Source organism: Rhynchophorus ferrugineus, unplaced genomic scaffold (assembly GCF_030347505.1).
Source record: "Rhynchophorus ferrugineus isolate W39M unplaced genomic scaffold, kcgeb_rfMv2 rfM4, whole genome shotgun sequence".
Taxonomy (NCBI): domain Eukaryota; kingdom Metazoa; phylum Arthropoda; class Insecta; order Coleoptera; family Curculionidae; genus Rhynchophorus; species Rhynchophorus ferrugineus.
Window position 1 is genome coordinate 43,871,830 of NW_027472583.1, and position 27,274 is coordinate 43,899,103.

Below are 27,274 nucleotides of genomic sequence, written 5' to 3' on the forward strand. Positions count from 1 at the left end.
TTAGAAAGCCAGAAGAAAATTATTATTTGCCGTATCAAAAGAACCAAAATTTACTTTTACAATACTTTTATTGTACCAATTCAAAATTAGTTTTATACATATAATTTCAATTTCAATGAATTTTCACTGCTGGTTTATTAACTTAGTTTAAAAGGAATAACATTACAGCATTTATTGAGGTATGTTTGTATGATTATATTAAATTTATATATAGTTGTTATATGAGTATATTATATTTGAGGTTGTAAAATAATAAGAATTTAATTTATTATATTAAATTTTTTGAAATTTAAATTATTATTAGAATAATAATTTAAAATACTGTTAAACAAAATGTTCGATTGATGTAAAAAAAATACCTAATAAAATAAAAAATTATACTAATGTGACACAAATAGCTTAGGTTTTTATGAAGACACTCGATTACAATATAAATTTTAGTCATACAATGAATTAATCGTAAAACTACAATAAATTAACGTGTTGTTATGGTTAATTTATTTTAATTAATTTATTATTTTATGTACAATTTGTGGTAACTTAAGTTGTTTGAAGGAAATACTCCAGGAAGTCTCATAAACTCTTAGCCATACCTGGCATTTGCGACTGATCTAGAAAATGAAAAAAAAATACCATAGAATTATTGTTAATTGCCGGAGTCATATCTCTTCGATGTAAAATGTAGAATTCCCCACGAAAAATCCATTTTCGTTATTTTAATCTATTTCGGCTGGGTTTCCACAGGGTACTCCCTTGAGAACATTTCTGAGTCCGCACCGCACTGCCTAAATCCAAATAACAAAAGAAATAATCCTAGGAACGTTTACCAACTGCCCAGTTAATTTGACTAAAAATATATCTCTGCATAAAGTGACAGAAATAGTGCAAGTGGCAGTCAAATAATCGGTAAATACATTAGAGACACGAATATAGAGTTCTGCGTTGTGATGAAATGACAAAACTTAATTATTTACGAATATCCGATTCCTTAAAATGAATCAGCTAAATGCTTCGGCATCTTTATAGGGCGTTGAATTAAAAACATTTTATTAAATAAAAGCCGAGCAGCTAAGAAATATTGAAAAGGAATAATTGAAATATTGATTGAAATATTGACCTACAATCAATAAGAATGGTAATCAGTACTATACAGCCTATTTGGATTCACGGATTTGAAATATGGCGGATTGCAATAAAACAACTGACTTGCTAACCTATTATCCAATGATGCTAAAGAAAATATTAGATTAATTACCAACACTTATCGCTACAACACGAATGAAGAACTACATGATGACCTTAAAATCAAATGATTTTATATAAAACATGTAGATGAAAGATAAACATAAGAGATATTCAATATTTTGCCTTATATTAGTAAGAAATAAATACATATATTATAAATAGAGAACATATAAATTCTCCACGTTGAATTCTTCACATTTGAATTTTTGATTCTACATCCATTATACATTTTCTAGATTTTCCAAGTCCACATTGGTATTTGGAAAAATATTTACTGCTTAATTATATAAAATTATATCATATAATATGCAGCTTTAATTGGCAGCATCAAACATTTTGAAATAACATTGTTTACATAAAGTTTAAAATGTAATCAAATAAAAATTTAAATGGAATCTTATTGGTACAATAAAATTATTCATAGAAATGATAGCAATTTTTATTAAATTTTAAATACTAGATATGAAATAAGACCCAAAATTAAAGTAATAAATTGGCAATAAAAAGTTACAAAGACAAAATAAAATAAAAGCAATAAAAGGTACAAAAGGTTCAAAGAAAAATTAAATTACCCTTCAAGGAATTAAGAATGTCTAGAAATATGATAGGATAGGATTAACCCCTCCCACAAAATATTCTTATAAAAGAGGTGGTTAGATGGTACAACGCATAATTCGTCTACGAACTTTCCTTAACACAGGTTAAGATCAATTATTTGTGACATCCTTTCAATCATATTTAAATTGGTGTAAAATGAGTTACAACAGAAACGGTAAGATACTTGTTTATATCTATTCTATTTAAAATATCTGCTACGGAAATTTAAAGAGCAACATATTTTTTTGAACCCATTATATTTAATCGTCAACTCATATTTCAGAAAATAAGAGGGGCAATGGCAACAACACCGGTTATAACAGCAGCCGCAAGAATTTTTCCGACAAATTTACAAAATTACTATGGATAGAAAATAGATTTATAGGAAAAATTATAGGTTAGTATTAGAGACTTAAATATTCTTAAAACAAAACAACTATGTATTTTATTATTTACAGGGAAAGGGGGTGCCAATATTAAACAATTAGAGCGAGAAACAGAAGCACGTGTCCAGGTCACCAATCAATGTGATGGAAACAAAACCCTAATAAAAGTTATGGGTTCCATCGAAGCAACCAATAAGGCACACAAAATACTTGAAAAAATTCAATATCAAGCAGCACCTCTTATACCAAAGCCAGCACCAGTTATTATTGAGACCCCCCAAAAAAGTCCTCCAAAGAAAGATTACTTCGACTTAGATGAATGCGTAAGTTTCTCACACATTTGTTATAAAGGGCATTTAAATGAATTAATATTAGAAAATATTTTATATGATTAAATATTGATCTTACTAAAAATTATTGAACAATACTTATAATTTGCGAATTGAATTAGTTTGAAAAAGCTGATAAATTGAATCTTTTGGAATATCCTTCTTGATCTTCTTCATATTTTTTAGCTGCATTAGCAAATGAAACTTGGATATTATTTATTCTGATGGGGATATGTTTCCTCTATGAACTCTAAAATTGACATAGACAGATGTAGGCTCATTCAAACTGATTCTGCATTGTTAAGTCCAATTGTTAATTTGGTTTATTTGCCTTCAGAATTTCAATATAGCTTCGTCGCTTACTATGTTCAACCGTATAGGCGTTCTCGTGTTTAACCCTGAGTGTTCTATCTGAAATATAAAATTTTAATAATTCTGTATCTTGTCAAAAAACTGCCCAACATCTAGAAAAACTCTGTATTATTCTGAAATTTGTTTTATCGGTAATATGAACTCAGGCTTCCATAGGACAATTATTAAATTTAGAACGTAAGAAAATATTTATTTTACGAATCCGTTTGCTTATAGACCAATTTAGTTTACATTTAGTTAAGACTGATGGTAAAATGAATATATTACCTTTGCACTACGTTTATATAATTTAGAGAATTGGTCTAATGGCCATATTATGAAGAAATGGATTAAATCTGCGATATTATTCGTATTTCTAAATTAATATGTTGGTTTGTCAGTTGATACAGTCAGTTCGTATATCTGTATTAATTTTTTTTATCAGCTGAAAAGTAAAGAAGAATATTGGGCCCGACCTCCGGAAATTAAGAAAACATTTTATGAGGAGCACCCTGACGTAAGCGCTTTAACAAAAAAAAGTGCTGCCCAAATAAGAAATAAAAATAATATAGGTAAGTGAATATGCGTTTACTAAAATTCACTAAAAAATACAAGTTATTCATTTTCAGTTGTGGATAGAATTATGACTATAGATTATATAGTTAAGCCCATAGCTAAGCCCGTGTTAACATTTGAGCAGGCATTTTATAACTATCCAGATATTTTGATAGCGCTCAAAAAGGCTAAATTAGAAAAACCAACCCCAATACAGTGCCAGGCTTGGCCGATTCTATTATCGGGAGAGGACATGATTGGTATTGCTCAAACCGGGTCCGGGAAAAGACTAGCGTTTGTATTACCAGCGTTCATTCACATTGATGGACAAACGACGCCGAAAGAAGAAAGACGGGGACCGGCCGTCCTCATTGTGGCTCCCACCCGAGAACTGGTTATTGAAATAAATAAAGAAGTGAAAAAGTACGAATATCGCGGAATAACTTCGTAAGTCTTTTTGTGAGATAAAGTCTCGTGCAGACGTTTAAATGCGATTATCTTCTTACAGGTGCTGCGTGTACGGCGGCGTCGACCGTAAGAAACAAGTTGCCGCTCTACAGGAAGGTGTAGATATCATAATCGCAACACCCGGAAGAATGAACGATTTGATGAAATTAGGTGAGAACTTTGATCTACTTAAATATTGATTCCAATCTGACAATGTGTATTATAAATTTAGGTGATTTAGATATGAAAAACATCAGTTACTTGGTATTAGACGAGGTGGATCGGATGTTAGATATGGGATTCGAACCACAAATAAAACGAGTGCTTTATGGTATCAGGCCTACGAGACAAACCGTGATAACTAGTGCTACATGGACTGCGGCCTTAAGGCGCCTGGCCGATAGCTATACAAAAGATCCAGTACAAGTTTGCGTTGGTTCTTTAGATCTGACAGCAACACATTCAGTGAAGCAGACTTGTATAGTGTCCAACGAAAGCGAAAAAGAGGAGATATTCTTCGATTTATTACATGACATGGCTCCTAACGATAAAGTGATGGTGATCTGCGGCTCCAAAGGAAAAACGGATTACATTTCTGTCGAGTGTATTATGAGGCGACTACCCAGTGTTTCAATACACAGAGGCAAAGAACAAAAAGAGCGTGAACAAGCTATAAATGACATTATGGATGGAACCGCAAGCATATTAATTGCAACAGATGTAGTTTCCAGGGTCTTAGATATCGGAGATGTCACGTGAGTACAAAATAATGTTTCCCTTAAACATAATTAATTGTTTCTCTATTACTAGGCATGTGATCAATTACGATTTCCCTAATAATATGGCAGAATATGTCCATAGAATTGGGCGAACGGGAAGAGCTGGTAAGACAGGCGAATCGATCAGTTTCTTCACCAAAGAGGATTGGGCGCATGCGTCTGAACTTATAGAAATTCTGGAAGAGGCAAATCAGGTAATGTATTATCGACAATGGTCAACTAGTATTTATATTAAATATTTTTTCTATTCTTAACAACAGGAGGTTCCGAAGGGTTTATGCGAACTAGCGGAACGATATGACAAACGAAATAAGAAGAAAAATGAGGACGAAGAATTGCCGAAAAGGAAACAGTTGACTTTGGCAGATTTATGCGGGTGGTAATGAATACTAAGAATATGGCTGATGATTACCTAATAATGATATAAACTTGTTAATGCATATTTTCAAAATTATATAATGTAATCACCTATAGAATAAATATCGTTAATTTATATGTATATATAAGTTCTCTTGTTCAATCCTATCAATTTTTCCTGATACTTTATATATATATATATATATATATATATATATATATATATATATATATATATATATATCTATATATATACTTTTATAATAAAATTAGCAGACGCTACAGACGTTGTCCTGTTAAAATATCATTATCAATACCGAGTCATTTTAATTTTTATTTGGACACACGTGCAGTGATATTGTCGCAATGCAGTAATGCTTGATCTAGTAATAACAAAATTTCAATTTCATCTCAATTTGTATTACACCAAATGTGATGGAATGAACTGGAAGAAGTGGACCGTATGCACGTCAAGTCACCTCTCTATGATGATGGAAGTATATATACGTAACCGGTGTTGCCGGTATCAGTTGTTCCATCTACTTGACTGGTAGCATAATTAGGCGATGTATGTAGTCCTTGGAATAAAGCTTGCTTGATTTAACTTAACATATCGCAGTTGCTCGCCTTCGTGCATATATAACATTATTGTTTATTTCTGCGTCCGAACATTAAATTTGAACAAATTACGAATAAATTAAGTGCATAACATGTTGTACTGGTCACTGGATTTCTTTAGTTAACAATTAAGTGTTTTCTATCTTTTTATTTCCAAAATATCAAAGAATTTTACAAAACATCGTAAGAACGATGACTGTTTAGGATCATCTGCTCCATGTTTTTTCGGCGTTGTATATGTATAACAGGTTAATTGAAAAGTGCCCAGTCTACCATAGTAAAACACAATTTTTTGGCAAAATTATTTTTTTCTTATTCAACATAATTCCCTTCAAGGGTGATACACTAATTATAGCGACCCTCCAACTTGTGACACGGTGCATTGTGTTGGTGAAGCAGCTCTATTTTTTTCTTCAAATGCGGCCGTTTTTTGGTTGAGTTCGTCCTTCAAACGATTCAATAACGCTATGTAATAGTCGCTATTGATGGTCCTTCCTTTATCAAGGTTGTCAATGAATATTATTCCATGCGCATCTCAAAATACAAACGCCGTAAACTTGCCAGTCGACTGCTGCGTTTTCCCATGCCTTGGAGCAGGTTCATAGTGTGCAGTCCACTCGGATGACTGTCGATTGGACTTCGGAGTGAAATGATGGAGCCATGTTTCATCCATTGTTACATATCGACGCAAAAACTCGGGGGTTTATTACGCTTGATCAACACTGCTCCGAATCATCAACTCGTTGTTGTTTTTGATCAAAAGTGAGCTCGCGCGGCACCCACTTTGCCCAGAGCTTTCTCATACCCAAATATTCGTGAATGATATGATGTACACGTTCAGTTTATATCTCTAGAGTGTCTGCTATTTCATTCAATTTGAATTTACGGTTATTCAAAATCATTTTGTGGTTTTTTAAAATGTTTTCGTCGAAAATAGCCTCTTTTGGGCGTTCAACGTCTTCGGAGGTCATTTCACCACGTCTAAACTTAGCATACCAATCCTTGATGGTTGATTTTCCTGGGGCAGTATCCGGAAACTCGGCATCAAAAAAAATTTTTGCTTCAACTGTATTTCCCTTCAAAAAACAATATTTTATCAACACGCGAAATTCCTTTTTATCCAGTTTTTTTCTCAATAACTAAAGTTGCTTCACCCAAATGCTATAATTCAGACACTAATGATCCGACAGCTGTCAAATTTATACACGCATCTTTTGAGGTATAGGGCTAACTAAAAACATATGTATTTAAATCTAGTAACGCCATCTATGTGTCAGGCCTGGAACTTTTTAATTAACCTGTTTTCTCGATGTGTAATTGAATCGTCGACCATAACGACTGCAACTTCATTAACATTTGGACATTGCGTCACCGTAAGAGCATTCCATATTATACGTCATCTGTTGTTTAATGATGATAACGTAGTTATCGTTTTATAACGAACTGAAAACCATGTTGAAACAACTGGACTAACTGGTTATGATTTTGCAAAAATGTCCTCAAAATTAGCTCAAATTCTCCCTCTAACATCTGCTCAATATGATTGTATAGAGAACGTGTGTTAATTGTTGCTTTTCATCACACATAAAATATATTTGCAAACATTTTAGAATGGCATCGGATATTGAGTATAAATAACCAATTTGGTCATATACTTTGCTCAGAATCTTAACGTTGATTTGAAATTACGGGCACTGCCATTCCAATGTCCATCTTCATGAAATGAATTTGCGAATTTTACAAGAAAAAATTCAATTGAGGTTTGGCTCCAACTAATAATGTTGAATAATAAGAAGAACTAGTTGATGGCGCTGTAATTTGTATCGAGGCTGTTCGTAAATGTATGAAAGAGTCGGTTTATGAAAAAATTTTGTCATTTCTTAAAATTGAAGAACTATCAGAATGTTTGAAAAATAGTGAATTTCAGTAAGATATTTGAGTTAAGACCACTAAATATGAAAAATTATAGTCTATTCAAAATAGTAGTGATACACGTAGCCTGTCAAGACATCACAATGTTGCCTCAGCAAATCTGAGGTTTAGTACATTTTAACTTTGACATATAACAAAATTCTAATCTAAATAAAATTATGAAACAAAAATGTTACGTATTATAATTTATTTTAACATTATAGTACATCTAATGCATATATAATCGAAGAACTTAAAACTTAAATTAATTATACAGCCATAATAATGTATAGGTCAGAGTTGTTTCATTATATATTTACATTGAACTTTCTTTCATAGGTAGAGTTCTAGGCGCGTGGTATGTAGTGGTTATGTAGTGGTATCCCCTAAGGTCTAATCCACCGAATTAACAATTGCATATCTGAGTAATGTATTTCACCCTGTCTTGCTAATTGTCAACAATGAATCATAAACCAACATTCATTAAGTTTTATTCAAGCACTGTCACTTTCAGAAAGACTAATCAAATTAATAGCTAAGCTGTTTATAACCAATCTATCAAAAACTTGCTCAAAATTCTACTATTCTATTAATATTCTATTTCTTCTTCAATGTGTTTGATCGAGCTCACACAAACCGACGATGATGTTTTCGACAATGATTCTTTCCATAAATGCAGACAGTTCTGGTTTGGATATCTTTCTCGACCTGAATGTCTATTGCAATAATTCTTAGCAATACTCCATATAAATTCAATTGGATTAAATATGCGGTGATGGGGTGGGGGGTAATGTGAATTTTTCATATATATTTATCGAGTAACAATTTTAAATAGTTTATTCTTTAACATGGTTTCATCAAAGCCTTCCTTAATTCCTTAATTGCAGAACTAGTTATTCCAACGTTTACCTTTTCCGATCAACTTTTGTTGTCTTTACACTATATTTATTATCATCTTGCCATGAGCGACCCAATGTACCATTCTGAAATATTTATCTAATTTAAATATTTAAGTTGATATAATAATTCTTCCTTGATTTTATTATATGTTTTTAAAAATTGTATTCTTTTGAAAGCAATCTCCGGAAGTTCCATTAAACCCCTTCGTGGGTTATCTTTATACCACTTAAATCCTATATTACCTAACAGTGTATGAAGGAATGTTCTACATCATTCAAATAGCTGTATATGTTTTGGCTTTTTATGGATACTTTCCAGACTAACAGTTTTCTCCGAAATAATTGTATTAAATTATATTTCGATTGAAAAAACTACTTACTTTTTTTTTATACATTTCGTATATTTGATCTCTGATCTAACATCAAGCTGATCTTGATTCGTCACCTGTTTCACATTTCCTTTTGGTGACTTTAAGGTTATATTGTTTTTTATTTTTTGAGATATTTTAGTTACCGTGCCCATACTGATATTCAGTGCAGCTGCAAAAAATATTTTTAATAAAAACCGCGGCGATTTGCAATTTATTAAAATAAAGCATTAAAATAACGTTTGCCGGTTTATAACTCGTAATTATAATATTTTGAAGAATTTTGCAGACATTTGACAAACGGACGACTTTTGAAGGCTCTTTCGGTTACATGTTCGAACTTCTCTAATAGCATTCTATCTCTTTTTAAGCAGAATAAAATGAGAAGGATAATATTGTCTGTCTGTAAGACGAATTTACAACTTTCGACAGATAGATATTGATCACGTGTGTCACTACGGTTTGTAATTGTAATTATCGCAGTCGACTTTTAGTAATTTACAAGAAACACCATATCTGGATAAAGACCAAACTAATTCCAGTTTAAATCGGAGGGGAAAACCCCGGGTGCTTTTTGAAAAAGCTTTAATCAAACCAAAAAGTAGACGCTCAGATGAGTTGGTGAACAGAATTGTAAAGGAGCTACAGTTTACTGCACACGTAGTATCAGAAAGTAATCGGGTTCAATCTACAATATCTTATTCAATATTATATTATCAATATTTAATCCATATCTTGACCATCAAACCTTACTTATTACGCACTTAAAAAAATACTTTTAAACTTGTATTTTTTACATATATGGAAACATATATGAAACTCTTCGGCTGCTGCGCTCTCTAGTGAACATTAGACAAATTTTAAATCATTTCCAGGATTTTCTCATGGCCGATTGAGATATATTAATTTTTTTGTGGATAATTTAGAATTAATCCACTCTTTGAGATATGGCCGCTTTATGTCATTACCCGAACACCCTATATATTAAGTAAATAGTCCTAAATATATTTTAATATATTGTTAGATCATGTATCAAATACCGAATTTTGTCCTTAAACCGTATATCACGTTACAATGTATATCGGCCGGAAAGGTGATGACCACCGTTCTCTAGGATTCACAAGGTAGAATTTATATCGACTACTTAGAGAAAGGCAAAACGGACAAAAAATTATCTTCCACCATGACCTCTCACCGCCATTTGCCATCAACCGCATTCGACATTTGCTATCAACCGCATTCGACATTTGCTATCATCCAGCGTATTCCCCAGATTTGGCCCATTTTTATGTTTCCTTGAAAAATTCAGTGGCTGGGCAGAAATTTGATCCAAACGCCACGGAATCCAAATTTGCATACCTCGGGAAGATACATTTCTCAGAGGGGTTAAGGAAGTTGGAGCATCTCTGGGTCAAGTGTATCGAGCTAAAAGGAGATTATGTTGAGAAATAAATCGTCACTTCTCCGAAATTTCTGTTTTTCTTTTGTAGGCGTAGCTTATCGGACCAACCTCGTATATCTTACATTCGATGCGCTCTCCACTACTTTATTTCACAAATTAATTTATTGATGTTGTATTTATATCAATATTCACAAGTGGGGGAAAAAGACAATCTCTTTGGTTCACAAGTGGGGGAAAAAGACAATCTCTTTGGTTCGCTTCAGTCTTCTTATTTCCTGCACATTATTCAGTAGTTGTGTTTTTCGATTTTGTGAACCCATGTTCATGTTTAAAATCGAAATTTTTAGAATTTTTACTTCTAATATTAAATTAGTTCGATATTCAGTTCGTTTAATTTCGAAAACCATTGTTTTACTAGCCTTTTTTTCTAGGCAGTCTTGATACCTTTAATTTCAGTTCAAGTTGACTTCACTGCTTTTTGTCTAACATCATATTGCTATTTAAACCTACCATATTGTTGCATGTCGAGTAATATAATTAGGTTTGTATCATATCGCTCTAACACAAAATTAACATTGACAGATTTAGAGCTATTAAACTGTGTTGTGGATCTGAGAACTTTTATGATTGGTTCTTTTGAAATGGCCTACAAAGGCATTTAATTGGCTCATTTCTATAACGCGATTGTTTGTTTCAACTTGTTTATGACACCATTTTTTGTGTCTGACATAAAGTATGATAGCATTTTTGCCTCTTAAATATAATCACTAATATTGGATTATAATGTGTCTTCGTTCTCAAAAGTATTGTGTATCTAGTGTATTTGCGGAAATAAAAATCAGACGTCGTTTTCCTTGGAAGAAACAACCGAAATCAGTTATATTAAGGACTATGTATGACTTAGTATTGCTTTTAGCCGGTCCATATAAAATTATTTATATAGAGCATTTGTGTCCATATATATTTTTATTTACAGGAATACAACAGAAGAAATCATGAATATATCACTCACATTTTAAAACCAAAATATGTCCAAATTAGGCGATTACATTGAAGGTAAATGTGACACTACATGAAAAGTGTTTGTTGCACTTTAAAAAATTGTTTGTAAAATGATATCATTAAAAACTTAATTATTTTGAATGGGTTCATTTACTTGAAACAAATGTATATTGATTGAGATACTTATAATTAATATTTTGGCTTAAGGCTCCTTAACCGAGATAAAGTTTTCAACAAGGATGTTAAAAAAATATACTAATAAAAAATAAAATAATTCAATTTGTAGACCATGATGAGTTTGATTTTATAGCAAGAGGTTGTCATGCTTGTTTTATTATATTGTTAATAGATCTTTAAGGTGCCTCTTTAACTCCTTGATTTTACTGTAATACTCTTGGTATGTTTTCTCAATTATGACGTATACCTTACAATTTAACCGTTTTAATTATTCGTTCCACAATTCTCATGCAGTGACACTGATTTTCAGCTGTGCTGCTCTGTTTTCAGTATGAGGGAACAAAAGACAGAACCTTTAATATATTTTATTTAAATTGATAGCACTAAAAAATTATGAAAAATGGAAAAAGTGCTATAGACAATGTTACGATTTCAATTAGATTGCAGCCTTTTCATATTCACGTCATATTTTTTTAAAATTTAATTTTGAACTTTTTAATTAATAACAGGACGAACAAAATTTGGTCACAACTTTATACAGGGGTGATCGCATCCTAGGTTTGTGTATTCTGTGTATTCAATTGTTCTAAAAGCAAATTGTAGGTTACTAGGCAATGACTAGAATCATTACTCAGTTTTACTTGAAACTGGTTACTGGCGGACTGGAATAATTTTCCTTGCTGGATTTTACAATCTTGCTTAAGACAATCATAAATGTTATACAATCACAAACATGATGAGCATGCCCCAGCAGAATTCTAATTCGAAGATTTTTGTAAAAGTTTCAACAGTTTAACAGTTGTATGCCTATTTAGGAAAAGAGAACAACAAAATAAGAATATATATAGATATAAAACTTAACCGATTTCCAACAACATACGAATTACAAGAGACGCCGTAAAAATATTTGATATTAAAGGAAAAATCGTCAATTTTACAACCTCCTTTGTCTTACGACTCCAATACGCCCACGATAAAACATAAATAATAAACTGTTCCGAAAGAAAAACGGTCCCCGGACATGGATTTCAAACTATCTATCAATCTTTGACCCCATATCAAGGGTATCGAACCATGGATTATTAAAACGCGGTTGGCATTTCTGCCTTGTCCTTTTCCATTGTTTTCCTTCCAGAAAAAGGTCGATGGGGCTGTTAAGGTTATAAATCCCGGTCGCATTTGATGTGGCATTTACAGTGTTTCGCTTGAATGACTTCGATTTACCTGATTAAAAATATATTGGCGCTGCACAAAAACATAATTAACTTAAAAATTTCCAATATGAAGTTAGTCAGTCGAATCTTATTTTAAAAATATTTGTAAATCTCGCGATAGAAAATGATGTTACCATTAGTGGCTCAACTATTTAACCAATGGGTGAAAGGTATTCTTTATGGTAATTACTATTCACATAGCATATAGAGTTTATTCAAAATAACAGTGAACTCACGTCATCAAGATATTTAATACCAGCCACAATTTGTAAATTTTTTTTAGAATTAGAGATAATTTCCTTCTCATTTTATTCTAGTTATAAAGAAACACAATGCTCCCTGATACGTTCGAATATTTAACCGATTCAGCCTACAAAAGTTGTCCGATCATCAAACATCTGAAAAATTCTTCAAAATATTAGTTATAATAACTGCAGGTTATAAATCGGCAAATTTCAAATCGCTGCTTAGTATTACTCCTGCTGAACTCTTGCTTGATTGAAAATGCTGAAACCAGACAAAATAGATTCCGTCTCTAATCAGTTTCTTCGAACAGGAACGATATTATGAAAGCTCCCTTTTCTCAGTAAAGTTTGTTAGAGAGTTTAAGAGCATTTTTACTCTTAAATATTAAGATATTACTGTTTTTATTGAATATATTGTTTAGTGTGTTGCTGTTGCAGTACATTCACTGAAATAGCTCAAAAAATTAAAAATATAATCTTGGATTGGCCGAAAAGATACCGTTCTCATACGAAGCTGGTGACGAATAAAGATCTAAGAAATATGTTTTACAATTATTTTCAATTACTTCAGTGGAAACTCTTATTCTGAAAAGTACCCATAGAAAGCTTAGAGATATGCGATACTTTTAGGGATGTAGAGCATGCCTTCAGGCACTGTTGGGTAATGTAGGATTTAAATGGTGTAAAAATAACCCACGTAGAGATTTAATGGAACTTCCAGGCATAACATTTTAAAAGGATACAATTTTTAAAAGCATATAGTAAGATCGAAAATCGTATTATTTCAATTTGTGTATTTATATTAGATATAGATATTTCAGAATAAGACCAATACGGTCACTCATCTCAAGATGATAATAAAAATAGTGTTAAGATAACAAAAGTTGATGGAAAAAGGTAATTGTTTGGATTAAGAATTAATGAGGTTTTATTAGTCGTAACATTTATTAATAACTCATTGTAGATTTTTGTGTTTCGTGCTTGAAACAAGAATTGTTAATAACACCTTTGGATGGACTCAATCAGACACATTGAAGAAGAAAGTGACAAATGTTAGATAGATTGGAAATAGATTGATCGACAATCTCTAAAGGAGGGTATATACGATAACTGTATAAAATCTTATCATCGAATATGAAATAGTTATGTGCGTAGATATGTGTGTAATTTTTTAGAATTTACATGAGCTTTTGATGAAAATATATGAGGAGAGAAAGAATACTAACTGTTTTACAGATATTGTAAATTCATTAGTGATAATAAAGCGACTAAATCTAGTTTTATCAAGAAAGATGTATACAAATTAAGGAGAAATACAGTAATATCAAAATGACTTTGCAAGGAAGCACTACTGAAAGAAACAAGGACTAGATGTAGAAGGTAAACATGTTCTCTAGTGAAGGTAAAATATTTTACTTGTTTATATAATTGTTAATTAGGTGGATTAGGCTCCCAGGGTTACATTACGTATAAAAACGCGCCTAAAATTCTAACTCATACATGGTGTAGGAATGTTCGTCGGGTCGGTCAGTCGATCGAAATGTGTGGCTGCCGCTGCGATTATTTGTCAGAACACTCACTACTATTTTTTGCACGAGAACTGAAAACACTGGTTGAAGAAATACTGTTTATTTTAATATTAAATTATACATGTGGTCGACGGGAGATTTGACAGGACATTAGGTTAGGTAGAAGAAATACGGTAGCGCTGTGGAAGTGGTACTATTACAAGGGGACGGAGGAAGCAAGGACAGGGGAAGGGAAAAGAGAGCGAGACGTCGTCGTGACGGTCTTTTATAGCCTGGAACTGCATGGTACCAATCCACCGGCGTTGCCAACCTTTGTAGTTGTTGTTGATGAATTCCTGGTGGCCTAAAGGGTCGTGGCGGTTGCCACAATTGTATGTAAATATAATAAAGCACAACCCTAACAATAATGTTTAAGTAAATTATATTTGATAACTGTATTTGCTGTTGATTAATTATTCTATTTAAATTAAAATATTTTTATATGTCAAAACCAAAATAAACTAAAGCTCAAAGCTGATAGGGCAAGTTTGCGACGTTTTGATGTCATCAATACATATAACACGAGCTGTTTTATTTAACGGACTATGTTAATGACTGCACTAAGTGATATCCTCTGTAAAATATGCGTCAAACAAACGTAGTTTTCATGGTACACTGTTATTACTCTGATTCAGTCGATTTTCAAGTCGAGTGTAAAGCACTGATACTATTTTGAAATATTTAACACTAGTACTTTGAATTATATCCACTATTGGCTCTAAAGGGATATTATTCTGTACGTTAAAAACATTAGTTCGTTTAAGATGCAACTTAGATCACAGTCAAGTGACAAATTCAAACACGCGGATTGCAATGGTTTGGATAGGCCTATCGATTGGAAATTTATGATAGACTTCTATGACGAAATTAACCTTTGGGATGAAAGACACATCGAAGATGACACAATTAGATAAATAGGATACTGACATTGTGCGAGGCCAGAACAGCTGTGAAACAACTGTACCGAAATTAAATGAAGAATGTTCGAAGTCCGGCGGTAATAACAATGCATTGGTTGAGAAGTAGACACCCTTCCCGACCATTGGCTATAGATTGATGATGATGATAACTTTATTAGAATTGTACTTTATTTTGGAAATGTTGTATGATGGCTATATTAGATTCGCTAGAAGTATTCCATAATTTGATTTCGTAGATCCAAATGGTCACACTTTGATGTACAGTTTATTTTATGTATAGTTGCTTGGAGTCTCTTGTGATGTTATCATTGGATCGAAAATTTTGATCATCGGTAGATCAGCAATATACAATACAATACCTAATACAGTACACTGTCACGAGGAACTAGTACTGGAGAATAGAATATACTGGAGTCAGTCTAGAGTGCTTTTCATCTTGTTTTATAATAAACTATGTATCTATAATGTAAGGTTCAATAGATGAAAGAGCATGTGAGGAAGAAACTTTTTCGGTTAACCTGAAGCCTATCTGACATTACTTTATAAAAAGCCTGAGATACATCTAACAATAGAGTCTAAGTGTTTTTTTTTGACAGATCGAAGTTTATTGAGAAACCCAAATTAATACTCTCAGATAATATTTCTATTTTCAGTTATGTCTCACTATTATTTCTTGATACAACAATTACATTACAACACAGTTTCTCAAAAACTTTTTAAATTACAGTTAAATAATGTATGCGACCTCTACTCTTTTTCTGGCTTTTAGGTTCACAATTAATTAATTAAATCTATATATTTAAGAAGAGATCTAATTAATTAAATCTATATATTTAAGAGAGAATCTATATATTTAAGAGAATTAAATCTATATATTTTTTAGTTAGCCCTAACCCTCAAAAGATGCGTGTATAAATTTGATAGCTGTCGGTACATTAGTTTCTAAAGCATTTTCAGTGAAGCAACTTTTATTATTGTAAAAAATAGATAAAAAGGAATTTCACGTGTTGCTTTTTGAAAAAAAAAACCGTTCAAGCAAAAAAACCTTGGCTTGATGCTGAGTTTCCGGACACTGCCCAAGGAAAATCAGTTTAGACGTAGTGAAATGAGCACCGAAGACGGTGAACGCAGTCGGCCAAAAGAGGTTGTTACCGACGTAAATATAAAAAAGTCCACAAAATGATTTTGAATGACCGTAAATTGACATTTAATGAAGTAAAGGACACTCCAAAGATTCATTCACGAATATTTGGGTATGACAAAGCTCTGTGTAAAGTGGGTGCCGCACGAGCTCAATAACAACGACGAGTTGATGATTCGGAGCAGTGTTTGAAGATGATAAAGCGTAATAAACCCGATTTTTTGCGTTGATATGTGACAATGGATGAAACATGGCTTCATTATATTACTCCGAAGTCCAATCGACAGTATCCGAGTGGACACGATGAACCCGCTCCAAAGCGTGGGAAAACGCAACAGTCAGCTGGCAAGGTTATGGCGTCTGTATTTTGGGATGCGTATGGAATAATTTTCATTGACTACCTTCAAAAAGGAAGGTCTATCAACAGCAACTATTACATAATATTATTGGATCATTTGAAGGACGAAATCGCCGAAAAACGGCCGCATTTGAAGGAAAAGAAAGTGCTGCTTCACCAAGATAATGCACCGTGTGTCACAAGTCAGTGAAAACGCTGACAAATATCCATGAATTGGACTTCAAATTGCTTTCTCATCCACTGTATTATCTAGATCTGGCCCCCAACGACTATTTTCTGCTCTCAGATTTCAAAACAATGCTCACTGGGAAAAAATTTTCGTCGAATGATGAGGTGATCGCCGAAACTGAGGCCTATTTTGAAGCAACGGACAAATCGTATGACAAAAATGTTATCAAAAAGTTGGAGGGTCACTATAATCAGTATGTCACCCTTGAACGGAATTATGTTAAATAAAAAAAATTATTTTTGCTAAAAAAATGTGTCTTACTATGGTAGGCCGGAGACTTTTCAATTGAACTGTTCTGCATTTCTACGCTTGATTTTCATTTTTATTACTTATAATCCTACGAAGACGTCTAATGGAACCTGAAGACATTGTTTTATTAAAAATATCATTTATTTAAAAGTATATAATAACATTAAGATTTATTATTTCAATTCATATTTCTAAACGAGATATGGATATTTCAAATTGGGCCACCCTTGGCAAAACGCTAATAAAGAGCGCAAAGACAACAAAAGTTAATGAAAAAATGTAAAATTTAAAAATAGTATAGGTTTTGTTCCTTAATTTTGTTAATAATTTATTGCCGATATATTATTGTTCATGGTGGAAAGAGCCATGGCTTTATTTCTGGAGCTTAGTTAGTTTTTTGTCACTGGTTAAATATAAATTAAATATTTGTGTTTTATGTAATTTACTTATTTTAGAAACATGCCTGAAAAGAGATACGATATAGAAAGAGACCTTATCTTTATCACTAGAACTCTTCGTATAATAACACCTTCGGTTTAGATACGCTCCCTCAGACAGACTCAAAAAGAAATTGTTAAATGGTGGAATCGTTAATAAGTATTCGATTGATTAGAAGTTTACAGTTTGGTAATTGACTTGAATGATTCTGAGAGCGACAGACTGAATGAAAACTTTTTGTTGTGGGCCCATTGCTGATAATTACCATCACAGATTGATAAGAGCAGAAACAATAGTAGATACAGACTAGTATATAATTAATATAGTATAACTGTAGAAAATCATATTAGAGTATGAAATATTTATGTGCGTAGATATTTGTGTAATTCTTTAGAATATTATTTTGTAGATATGGCAAATGAATTAGGGAGAATGTAGCGATTAAACACAATTTTGTAAAGGGAAAGGTACACAGGCAGCAACAGAAAAATCTCTGGAGAACTTCAGAGACATCAAAATGACTTAATAGGGAAATACAGGAAGGAAGGAAACAAGAACTAAACTGAAAATGGTAAATATTCTCTGTAATGAAAGTAAAATATCTTACTTAGATATACCATTACTGCAGAAAATGTTACCAAAATAACACACCGAACTCCTAATATCGAATATTACAACCAGAATGTTTGTAGTCAAACAAGAAGAAGCTTACTCTACAATAAAAGAAGCTAAAGCAGGTAAAATATAAAGCAAGTAAAATATCTTACTTAGATATACAATTACTGCAAGGAATTGTACTGGGGCCAATGCTTTATCTACTCTACACTTGTGATATGCTGCAAATGGAAAATATTTTGATGATTACATTTGCTGATGATACTGTTATTATAGCTGTCGGAGGCAATAGCGAAGCAGCCTCGCGAAAATTACAAGCAAGTAACAATATAAATAATTGGACACAAGCTTGGAAAATAAAAATTAACGAAAGTAAATCTGTGCATGTGCAGTTCACCTACAATCAGACCGTACAAGTAACCAATAACATTAAATAATAATATCAGTCCATATAGTAACAACGCTAAATATCTCGGAATGAATCTTGATGCAAAACTTCGCTGGAACGAACATATGAAGAAGAAAAGAAAAGAACTGGAATTGAAATATAGAAAAATATACTGGCTAATTGGAAGAAAATAATAATTTATCAGTACATAATAAATTGCTATTATATAAGCAAATACTGAAACGTATATGGATATAGCGAGTTCAGTTATGGGGATGTTCTGCAAAGAGTAACATAAACAAAAACAATTTTTCAGAACAAAGTCCTGAGAGGTATTGTGGGCGCACCTAAATACTATGGTACTGATTACTTACATCGAGACTTTCAGATACCCACAGTCAGTCAAGCAATCAAGAGAATAGAAAGGGGACATGAGGAAAGATTCCATTCTCATTAGAATATTGAAGTATTGTAGCTTTTGGATACCTTCAGAACAGGACACAGGCTCAAAAAAATCAAACCATCTGATCTTGGTGTAGTGTTGTGTAGTAGGGTGCATATAATAATAAAATACATAATTGACATGTATAAACATCATTTATACATGTCAATAGAAACTGAGATAGGGCCGATGGGTCCTCCTAGTTATATACCTAGATTTAAGTTATCATAAAGATAAATTGTAAGTTAGACGGAAAAAACTAGTAACAATGTAATAATTAAATTATAAAAAAAGATATAAAATTTTCAATTCGGCAGATTAGGCCTCCAGGTGATACCTTTACACACAATACCGTGCTCAGGACTATACCTCATAGGAGTCGAAAAATGCAATAACTGAATAATTGAATGCAATGAACTGAATGACGTCCATTGTCTGTTTTATTGGAAACACTATAAGAGGCAACTTTTTCATGGCGAACACGAGCTCGGATTTCAAATAAATAATACTACATTCGAATCAATGATTTATTCCATAAATGCAAGTGATATTGATAAACCAGTTACATCTCTAGTTTTTCCAAATTGCATGGCAAATATTTTGGGAGAACTAATTTGGTGTGCGAATTTTGAACCTTTAGATTCTGACGAAACCATTTTAGGGTTCGCTGAAAGGAGTTTGATTGGTTCCATTGAAAATCATAATTAATCACGGAAAATTATAAGTTTCCAACGGATTTAATGCTAGAAAATAAAAGCTTACTTCAACAGGATTCATTAAAAAAACTTTTTTACGCATCTAATATTTCTTCTCAAAGTTACGTGTACTTATTCAAAATGTTCCTAAGCCACTCAGAATTATCGTATAATTTGAACTTTTTCCATGACAGAGAAAGAGACGATCTACAAAGCGACGGGTTTTAACTTGAATTCCCCTAGCGAACTCTTTGTCTCACTGCGGCAAAATGTTAAGCTGTAGGTCTAGTCACATAGACTTTGAAGACTTTAAATGCCGCTTGCAGCTTTCGCATTTCGTACTTTTATCTATTTGCAGTAAGGATTTGCTCGTTTTAATATTTTTATCAAACGTTCCGTTTGTTCTTAAGCTACGACACAGAAAATTGTTATTATTTAACAATAGCAAATAAACTTAAGTATTTGTTATGAAATGTTTTACGTTCAATCTAAATGTGATGAAAGAAATTTATATACATTGATTAAATTTTAAATTATTTTAATTAAAATATATCGAATCATATTAAATCAGTTGCCGAATATACAGTGTGTGCAATGAAATAATGTTGTCATTTCTTACGTACTCTATATCGGATATTATTTTTTCCTTTAGACAGTGTAATAATTGATGATTTTTGTCTATATAACTTCATAAATGACAATGATTTTCGCTGTTGAAGGCTGCTGCTATGTATTGCATCTAGACTAATTTTCAATAAAAAACATTTTTCGATGAAAATTCTAAAACAGTGAATCTTGAATTTGAGAGCATGCACTTATAGAATTTTGTTAGGATGGATTTTTTTTTAGAATTAAATGTAAGCGGACTTAGACGTATCTGAAAAAGAGGAGAGTGTTGTAAACTGGACACGTTTCCTTTCCTTGAAACCTATCATTTAGCTAACGATATTTATTCATTGAGTACAGAACCTATTTCAGGGATTTTTTGGTTCAATTTTTAGCGCCTTTTCTTCAGCTGTATTGGTCATTCCATTGACTCCACTGCTGCGATAGTCGCCAAAATATGGTTAGGGCATGTATGTAATTTATGTTTATGGTTGTTTTTAATTGCGATTTTCCATAGGCAAGAGTATAAAATCAGACGAGGAAAGTCATTCCAGCCACGTCAGAAGCCAAGCTGGGTAAGAGTGGATGCCATTTGGCATAGTAGCTGTGTGATATTTCTAGTTTACAAAGGTTCTATTTATATTATAATATAATTGAATCAATAGTATCGTTTCCTGTAGTTGATACAATTAAGTGCCAACTAATTTCTGTAAAAATAAAATAGTTTTAAAAATAAATTTAAATTATTTAAAAAAGATTACGCATTTGTTCGTTTTTTTCATTTATTTCAGAATCTCCTGATTATAAACTAAAATTCTATCTGGATTGGACATACCAACTGATGAGTGAACTTAGAGACCATCCCAAAACGACAATTTACAAGGACAAGATTACATTCAAATGATATTTCAATAATCCTGTGTCCTGAATTATAAAAGGTTTAATAAGTTGGAATTCCCAGTATCTAATTTCATATAACAATAAACATATAGAGTCTAACCAAAATAACAGTAAACGCACGCCAACATGATTAATAACATATTACCTATTGCAATTTATAAATTCGTCTTTATATCAGAGAATATTTCCCTACTTATTTTACACCAGCTAAAAAGAGACACAATGATGTCTGATGCGGATGCGTGTAACCGAATCAACCCATAAAATTAGACTAGTTATCAAATATCTGAATAATTCCCAAATACATTAGCAACATGAAACATAAAAGGTTATAAACAGGCAAAAGTTGTTTTGACGTTTTGCTTATTTTGACAAATTCTATTGCTGCCACTGGTCAGTGAGAAACAAATTGCCTCTCTAAACAAAAATTCAAACAAAAACGACGTAACGGTGGCCCGTTCTTGCCAGTAAAATGCATTAGAGAGGTAAGTATTGATACTATTAAAAATTAAGAGTTTTAATTGGTAATATTTAATTATGTTGAAGTTGCATTGAATATTAGTGTGGACACTGTGACTAAAATCTCTCACAAAAAATAGAAAAAGAATATAATTTTTGGTTCACCAAAAAAAAAAAACCTCTGCATATCTTGGTGTTAGTTCTATTCGCGATAAAATTTACGAAATGTATAAAAAAATGAGTAATCTTTTCAATATAAACATAATTTATACTATCCTTTCAGAGGTAGTTTACTGTTACATATTGTTAGTCTAGAAAGTATTCATAGAAAACTTAGGTATATGCAGACCCTTGAGGAATATAAGTAATCCCTTCATACTGTTAGAAAACATGTGATTTAAATAGTGGTCTCTACACTGAAGTAAACACTATAACTATACTAATATACTAAATATATACATATATATATATATATATATATAGATATATATATATATATATATATATATATATATATACATATATATATGAAATAATTAAACCATTCTTGGCAAAAGCCTAATAACAAAGTAAGCATATATTACTCTTCATGCTAGAATCAGGAATCCAACAAAAATATCTCAATAAGTCGATCGACAAACGCTATAATTAACAGGTCAATTGAAAAGTTTCAGGCCTAACATAGCAAAACACATTTTTTGGCAAAATTAGTTTGTTTTATTCAACATAATTCTCTTCAAGGGTGATACACTGATGATAGCGATCCTTCAACATTTCGATACCATTTTTGTAGTACGATTTGTCCTTTGCTTCAAAATAGGTCTCAGTTTCGGTGATCACCTGTTCATTCGACGATAATTTAACATTTTGTTTAACAGATTGTTGCGTTTTCCCACGCTTTGGAGCGGGTTCATCGTGTGCACTTCACTCGAATGAGTGTCGATTGGACTTCGGAGTGAAATAATGGAGCCATGTTTCATCCATTGTCACATATCGACGCCAAAACTCGGGTTTATTACGCTTGATCGTCTTCAAACACTGCTCCAAATCATCAACTAGTCGTTGTTTTTGGTCAAAAGTGAACTCGCGCGGCACCCACTTTATACAGAGCTTTCTCATACACAAATAATCGTGAATGATATGATGTACACGTTCAGTTGATCTTTACAGTGTCTGCTATTTCATTCAATTTCAATTTACGGTCATTCAAAATTATTTTATGGATTTTTTAAATGTTTACCTTAACAATGTCTGCGATTTATTTCCCATCCAAACATAACAACAAGGCAGAAGCACTTTCAAGAATTCTTCAGTACTAAATAGATTTATAGCCGGAGAAGTTTACAATACAACACATTTAATGTGGAGTTCAAGAATAATAACCTCAAAAGGTAAAGAACTGCTAAAGGCAATAAAGACAGATAACTTAGAACATATATCTACTGGTCAACCAACATATTGGCCTTCAGACAGAAATAAAAAACCGGATACCATAGATTTCTGTATTACAAAAAATATTGATACAAAAAAGTGTCATGTAGAATCATGTTTCGACCTGTCTTCTGATCATTCACCAATAATAGTAACAATTTGTTCAAAAATTACCATCAAAGATAAACCCCCTTCTCTGTGCAGTAATTGAACTGACTGGCCCTTATTTAGAGAAAACTTAGACAGAAACATCTCTCTAAACTTACCGTTATCTTACGTTACAAACTGAAATGAATATAGAAATAGCAGCAATAAATCTTACAAAAAATATACAGGAGGCAGCATATTCCGCGACTCCTAACAGTGAAACATTTCCAAGAAAAATACACATATATCATATACAATACAGAAAAAGATAGCAGAAAAAAGAAAGTTACGACGGAATTGGCAACAGCAAAGGACTGAAGAGAATAAAAGAAAATTTAATAGGGCCATAAAAGAGCTGAGAGAACTAATCCAAATTGAACAAAACCAAGGCATTCAAGAATACCTAGAAAACTTGACAACAACTCAGGCTACAGACTATTCATTTTGGAAAGCAACAAAAAAGCTCAGGAGATCCCAGCAGCATAACCCATCTATTAAAACAAACGAAAATAATTGGGCTAGAAGCAATAAAGAGAAACCTGACATTTTCTCAAAACACTTAGAAAATGTTTTTAAACCTTTCCAGTCTCAGCTACATAAAGATGACGAAAATAAAATTACTAGCTTTCTAGATTCGCTATTTCAAATGGACTTACTGCACGAGAAATTAACGGCCAAAAAAGTTAAACAAACAATAATGAGAGCGATTAATATTAAAAAAGCTCCTGGTTATGACTTAATTACCGGTAAAATTAAAAAAAAAACTATCAGAAAAGGGTAGCATCTGGAAAGTAGCTATTAATGATTCTTAAACCAGGAAAAATACCAAAAGATGTGACCTCCTACCGACCTATAGACTTATTACCGATAATCTCGAAAGTTTTCGAGAAATTATGCATAAAGAAGCTAATCTATATAGTAGAAAAAAACAGAAATTATTCCAGAACATCAGTTTGGATTTCGCAATAAGCATGGGATTATAGAACAAGTGCATAGACCTGTAAATAAAATAAGCACTGACCTAAATGCCAAAAGAATTTTTTTGGCTGCTTTTCTAGATATATATCAGGCTTTTGACAAAGTATGGCATACGGGCTTGCAGGTTAAACTAAAGAAACTTCTCCCTCATCCGCACTATCAGTTACTAAAATAGTATCTCACTGATAGATATTTTATTGTAAATCAAGGCGATGAACATACCGAATTAAATCCCATATATTCAGGAGTTCCTCAAGGTAGTGTACTGGGTCCAATATTGTATCTTTTGTATTCGATCTGCGCACCACAAAAATAATTACTGTAACAACATATGCAGAAAACACAGCAATCTTAGCATCCCATGAAGATCCAGTCGCAGCATGAATAAACCTACAAAACCACCTGGAGCAAATACAAATATGGTTGAACACATGGCACATTAAAACATTTATGTACGTAGATGTGCATATAGTTTTTCAGAATATACATGAGCACTTGGTTAGTATCTATGGGAAAAGAATAGATGGAGTAATTAAATCTAATTTTATCAAGAAAAATGTACGCCGGTGGTAATAGAAAAACTACGATGAAATACATTAATATGTTAATAACTTGACAAGGAACTACAGCAACAATGTAAACAATAACAACAACTAAACATATAAATAGTGTATTTAGAAAGTAACCTTTGACATTTTGTGAACATTGCACATTCATAGATAGGAGTTGGAGAAGTGAATGTACAATAGCAAGAGTGTTGCTTATTTACTTGTTTGAGATTTCATCTTTACCCTAGCGAGGCATACTAATCCTAGTGGCAAGATGTATTATATGATTATTTATAGTAGTATATAGTATAGTTATATAGTATAGTATTAGATGTATTATTTATAGTAGAATACACTATACAATGTAATACAACAGTTAAAAAAAAATATGTCCTAATGTAATCATTTTATAAAAGAAAGTCTAAAAATAGAAAATTTACCCATAAGCGTTCCCAATAAGCGCTGCCGAAAATAAGCCATACATCAACGTGGGCCACGATCTGATTAATGAAAGGGGTCGAATCATCAGTCTAGAACTTATTACATTTTTTATGGCGCCTTCTTATCTGAATCGCGTCGTATACGAAGGCAAATATGATAAAAGCGTATGTTTCGCCAGTCCTAACGTAATATTGCCCTTATTTAAGAGTTTTCAATTTTTTTTTCGCGTCACGTCACATTAGGATGGAGGGCGTGCCCTCTCGCATACGACAATTTCTCCGAAATATATATTATTGTCGTAGGCGGCCAGTTTAAATTTACGGTCGTTGCCGAAACGGCTTCGCCATTTGGCCCGTCCGTCGCTAATGGTGTAGCTGCAAAAAGTAAAGGATAAAAATACGCGTAGCGCCCTGAAAATACGATAAACTGAAGGAAATATTGGAACTGGAGCATGCGCACAATCTACTATATTGTACTCTTTCTCTACCTACAGTGTATAATCGGACATTTTAAAATTAACCGAGATATTTTTAAGGTTAAAAGAGGAAAATGTCTAGCTTTGAATATGATATTGTAACACCAAAGTCTTGTATATGGGACAAGACTAATAAAAATGATAAAAACAAAATACAGTGCCGTCTCGGTCCCGTACCGGTACCGTGCCGGTGTCGTGTCGGTGTCGTGTCGGTGTCGTGCCGGTGTCGGCAGATGTGGAAACGCCCTATCAAAGTAATCCGGCACAGTCAGAAGTGTGCAAAATTCTTGAAAGCAATAGTGATAAAAGGTTATAATTATAACTTATAAACTATTGTGACTGCATAATTAACTGCAGTTTATAGCATTTTTGTTCAATTATTTTATTTAGATTAGAATTTTGTTGTATGTCAAAGCCAAACTGAACTAAAACTCAGGGTTCATGTGGCAACATTGCGACGTTTTGACCCCACAAATTTAGATGACGAATGTACAAAATAACTTTGAATAGACTATTTATTTGATTATTGCTTTTTATGTTAATTTCATGGGGTAAAGGAAAACATATTTGGCTACAATTTTCAAGTTATTTATTCAATTTCAGTTATAAAACAAAGTATATGCGCTTGTGCGGAGCTTGCCAGAAGAGCGCTTGTTCACTCAGACTATTAATTCAAATAAATGAAAATGCGTATGTGCTAAAGTGAAATTACCTTCAGTTTACAGTATCTTGTCGTAGGCGGCCAGTTTAAATTTACGATCGCTGCCGAAACGGCCTCGTCATTTGCCCCGGTCGTCGCTAATGGCGCAGCTGCGTAAAAAAGTAAAAGGATAAAAATGCGTGTAGCGCCCTGATGCCAGCACAATCAATCCGAATGGCTGTTGAGGGTGCGAGCGCTCCCGGGGCAGATGGGGGAGGAGTCTGCAAAGTACAGCGGCCAAAGTACAACGCTCGGATTTTCCGGGATTGATCAACGTCACGGTAGGTTCTGCGAGGGGTTGTTTTGATTGTTTTTAAATCCCGCTCATCGACGGTCTTTCTTTTAATTGTCGTACGTTTCATTGTGCCGTATTTTCGCTCAAATACATTCAGATGGAAACTGGAAGCGTTAAAACTAGGACCTAATGGCTTTCATGAGAAACTTTAGGCTCATTTATAAGACTTATACAAGGATTAAGGTACATTATTAGCTTATAAATTGATTTTAGAGGATTTGGAACAAATAGTATTATTTATTTATTTATATATTTATATAGATCCATCAGCCTCCTAGACTATTTAGTATATAAGTTAAATAATACAATGTTATTAGAAGTATAGATGACAAAGAACAATATAAACACATGCTCAGAATATAAAGTATA

At 32.6% G+C, this 27,274-nt stretch overlaps 2 protein-coding genes across 2 annotated transcripts in view; one reads left to right on the forward strand and one right to left on the reverse strand.

Annotated features, from left to right (window-relative positions):
* Nucleotides 1–27,274, reverse strand: part of LOC143195345 (sodium channel protein 60E) — a 301,968-nt gene that overhangs the window by 199,984 nt on the left and 74,710 nt on the right.
* LOC143195729 (putative ATP-dependent RNA helicase DDX43) lies at nucleotides 1,999–5,072 on the forward strand. Its single transcript, XM_076403163.1, has 9 exons — nucleotides 1,999–2,017; nucleotides 2,126–2,239; nucleotides 2,301–2,551; nucleotides 3,354–3,447; nucleotides 3,538–3,910; nucleotides 3,972–4,081; nucleotides 4,143–4,665; nucleotides 4,721–4,883; nucleotides 4,950–5,072. The coding sequence occupies exons 1-9, from the start codon at nucleotides 1,999–2,001 to the stop codon at nucleotides 5,070–5,072; spliced, it is 1,770 nt and encodes a 589-aa protein (XP_076259278.1).

What these genes read in the sequence shown, in the direction of transcription:
- LOC143195729 (XM_076403163.1), top strand. An exon ending in ATTTATAGGAAAAATTATAG is followed by an intron (nt 2,240 to 2,300) that starts GTTAGTATTAGA and finishes TATTATTTACAG; the next exon opens with GGAAAGGGGGTGCCAATATT. An exon ending in ACTTCGACTTAGATGAATGC is followed by an intron (nt 2,552 to 3,353) that starts GTAAGTTTCTCA and finishes TTTTTTTATCAG; the next exon opens with CTGAAAAGTAAAGAAGAATA.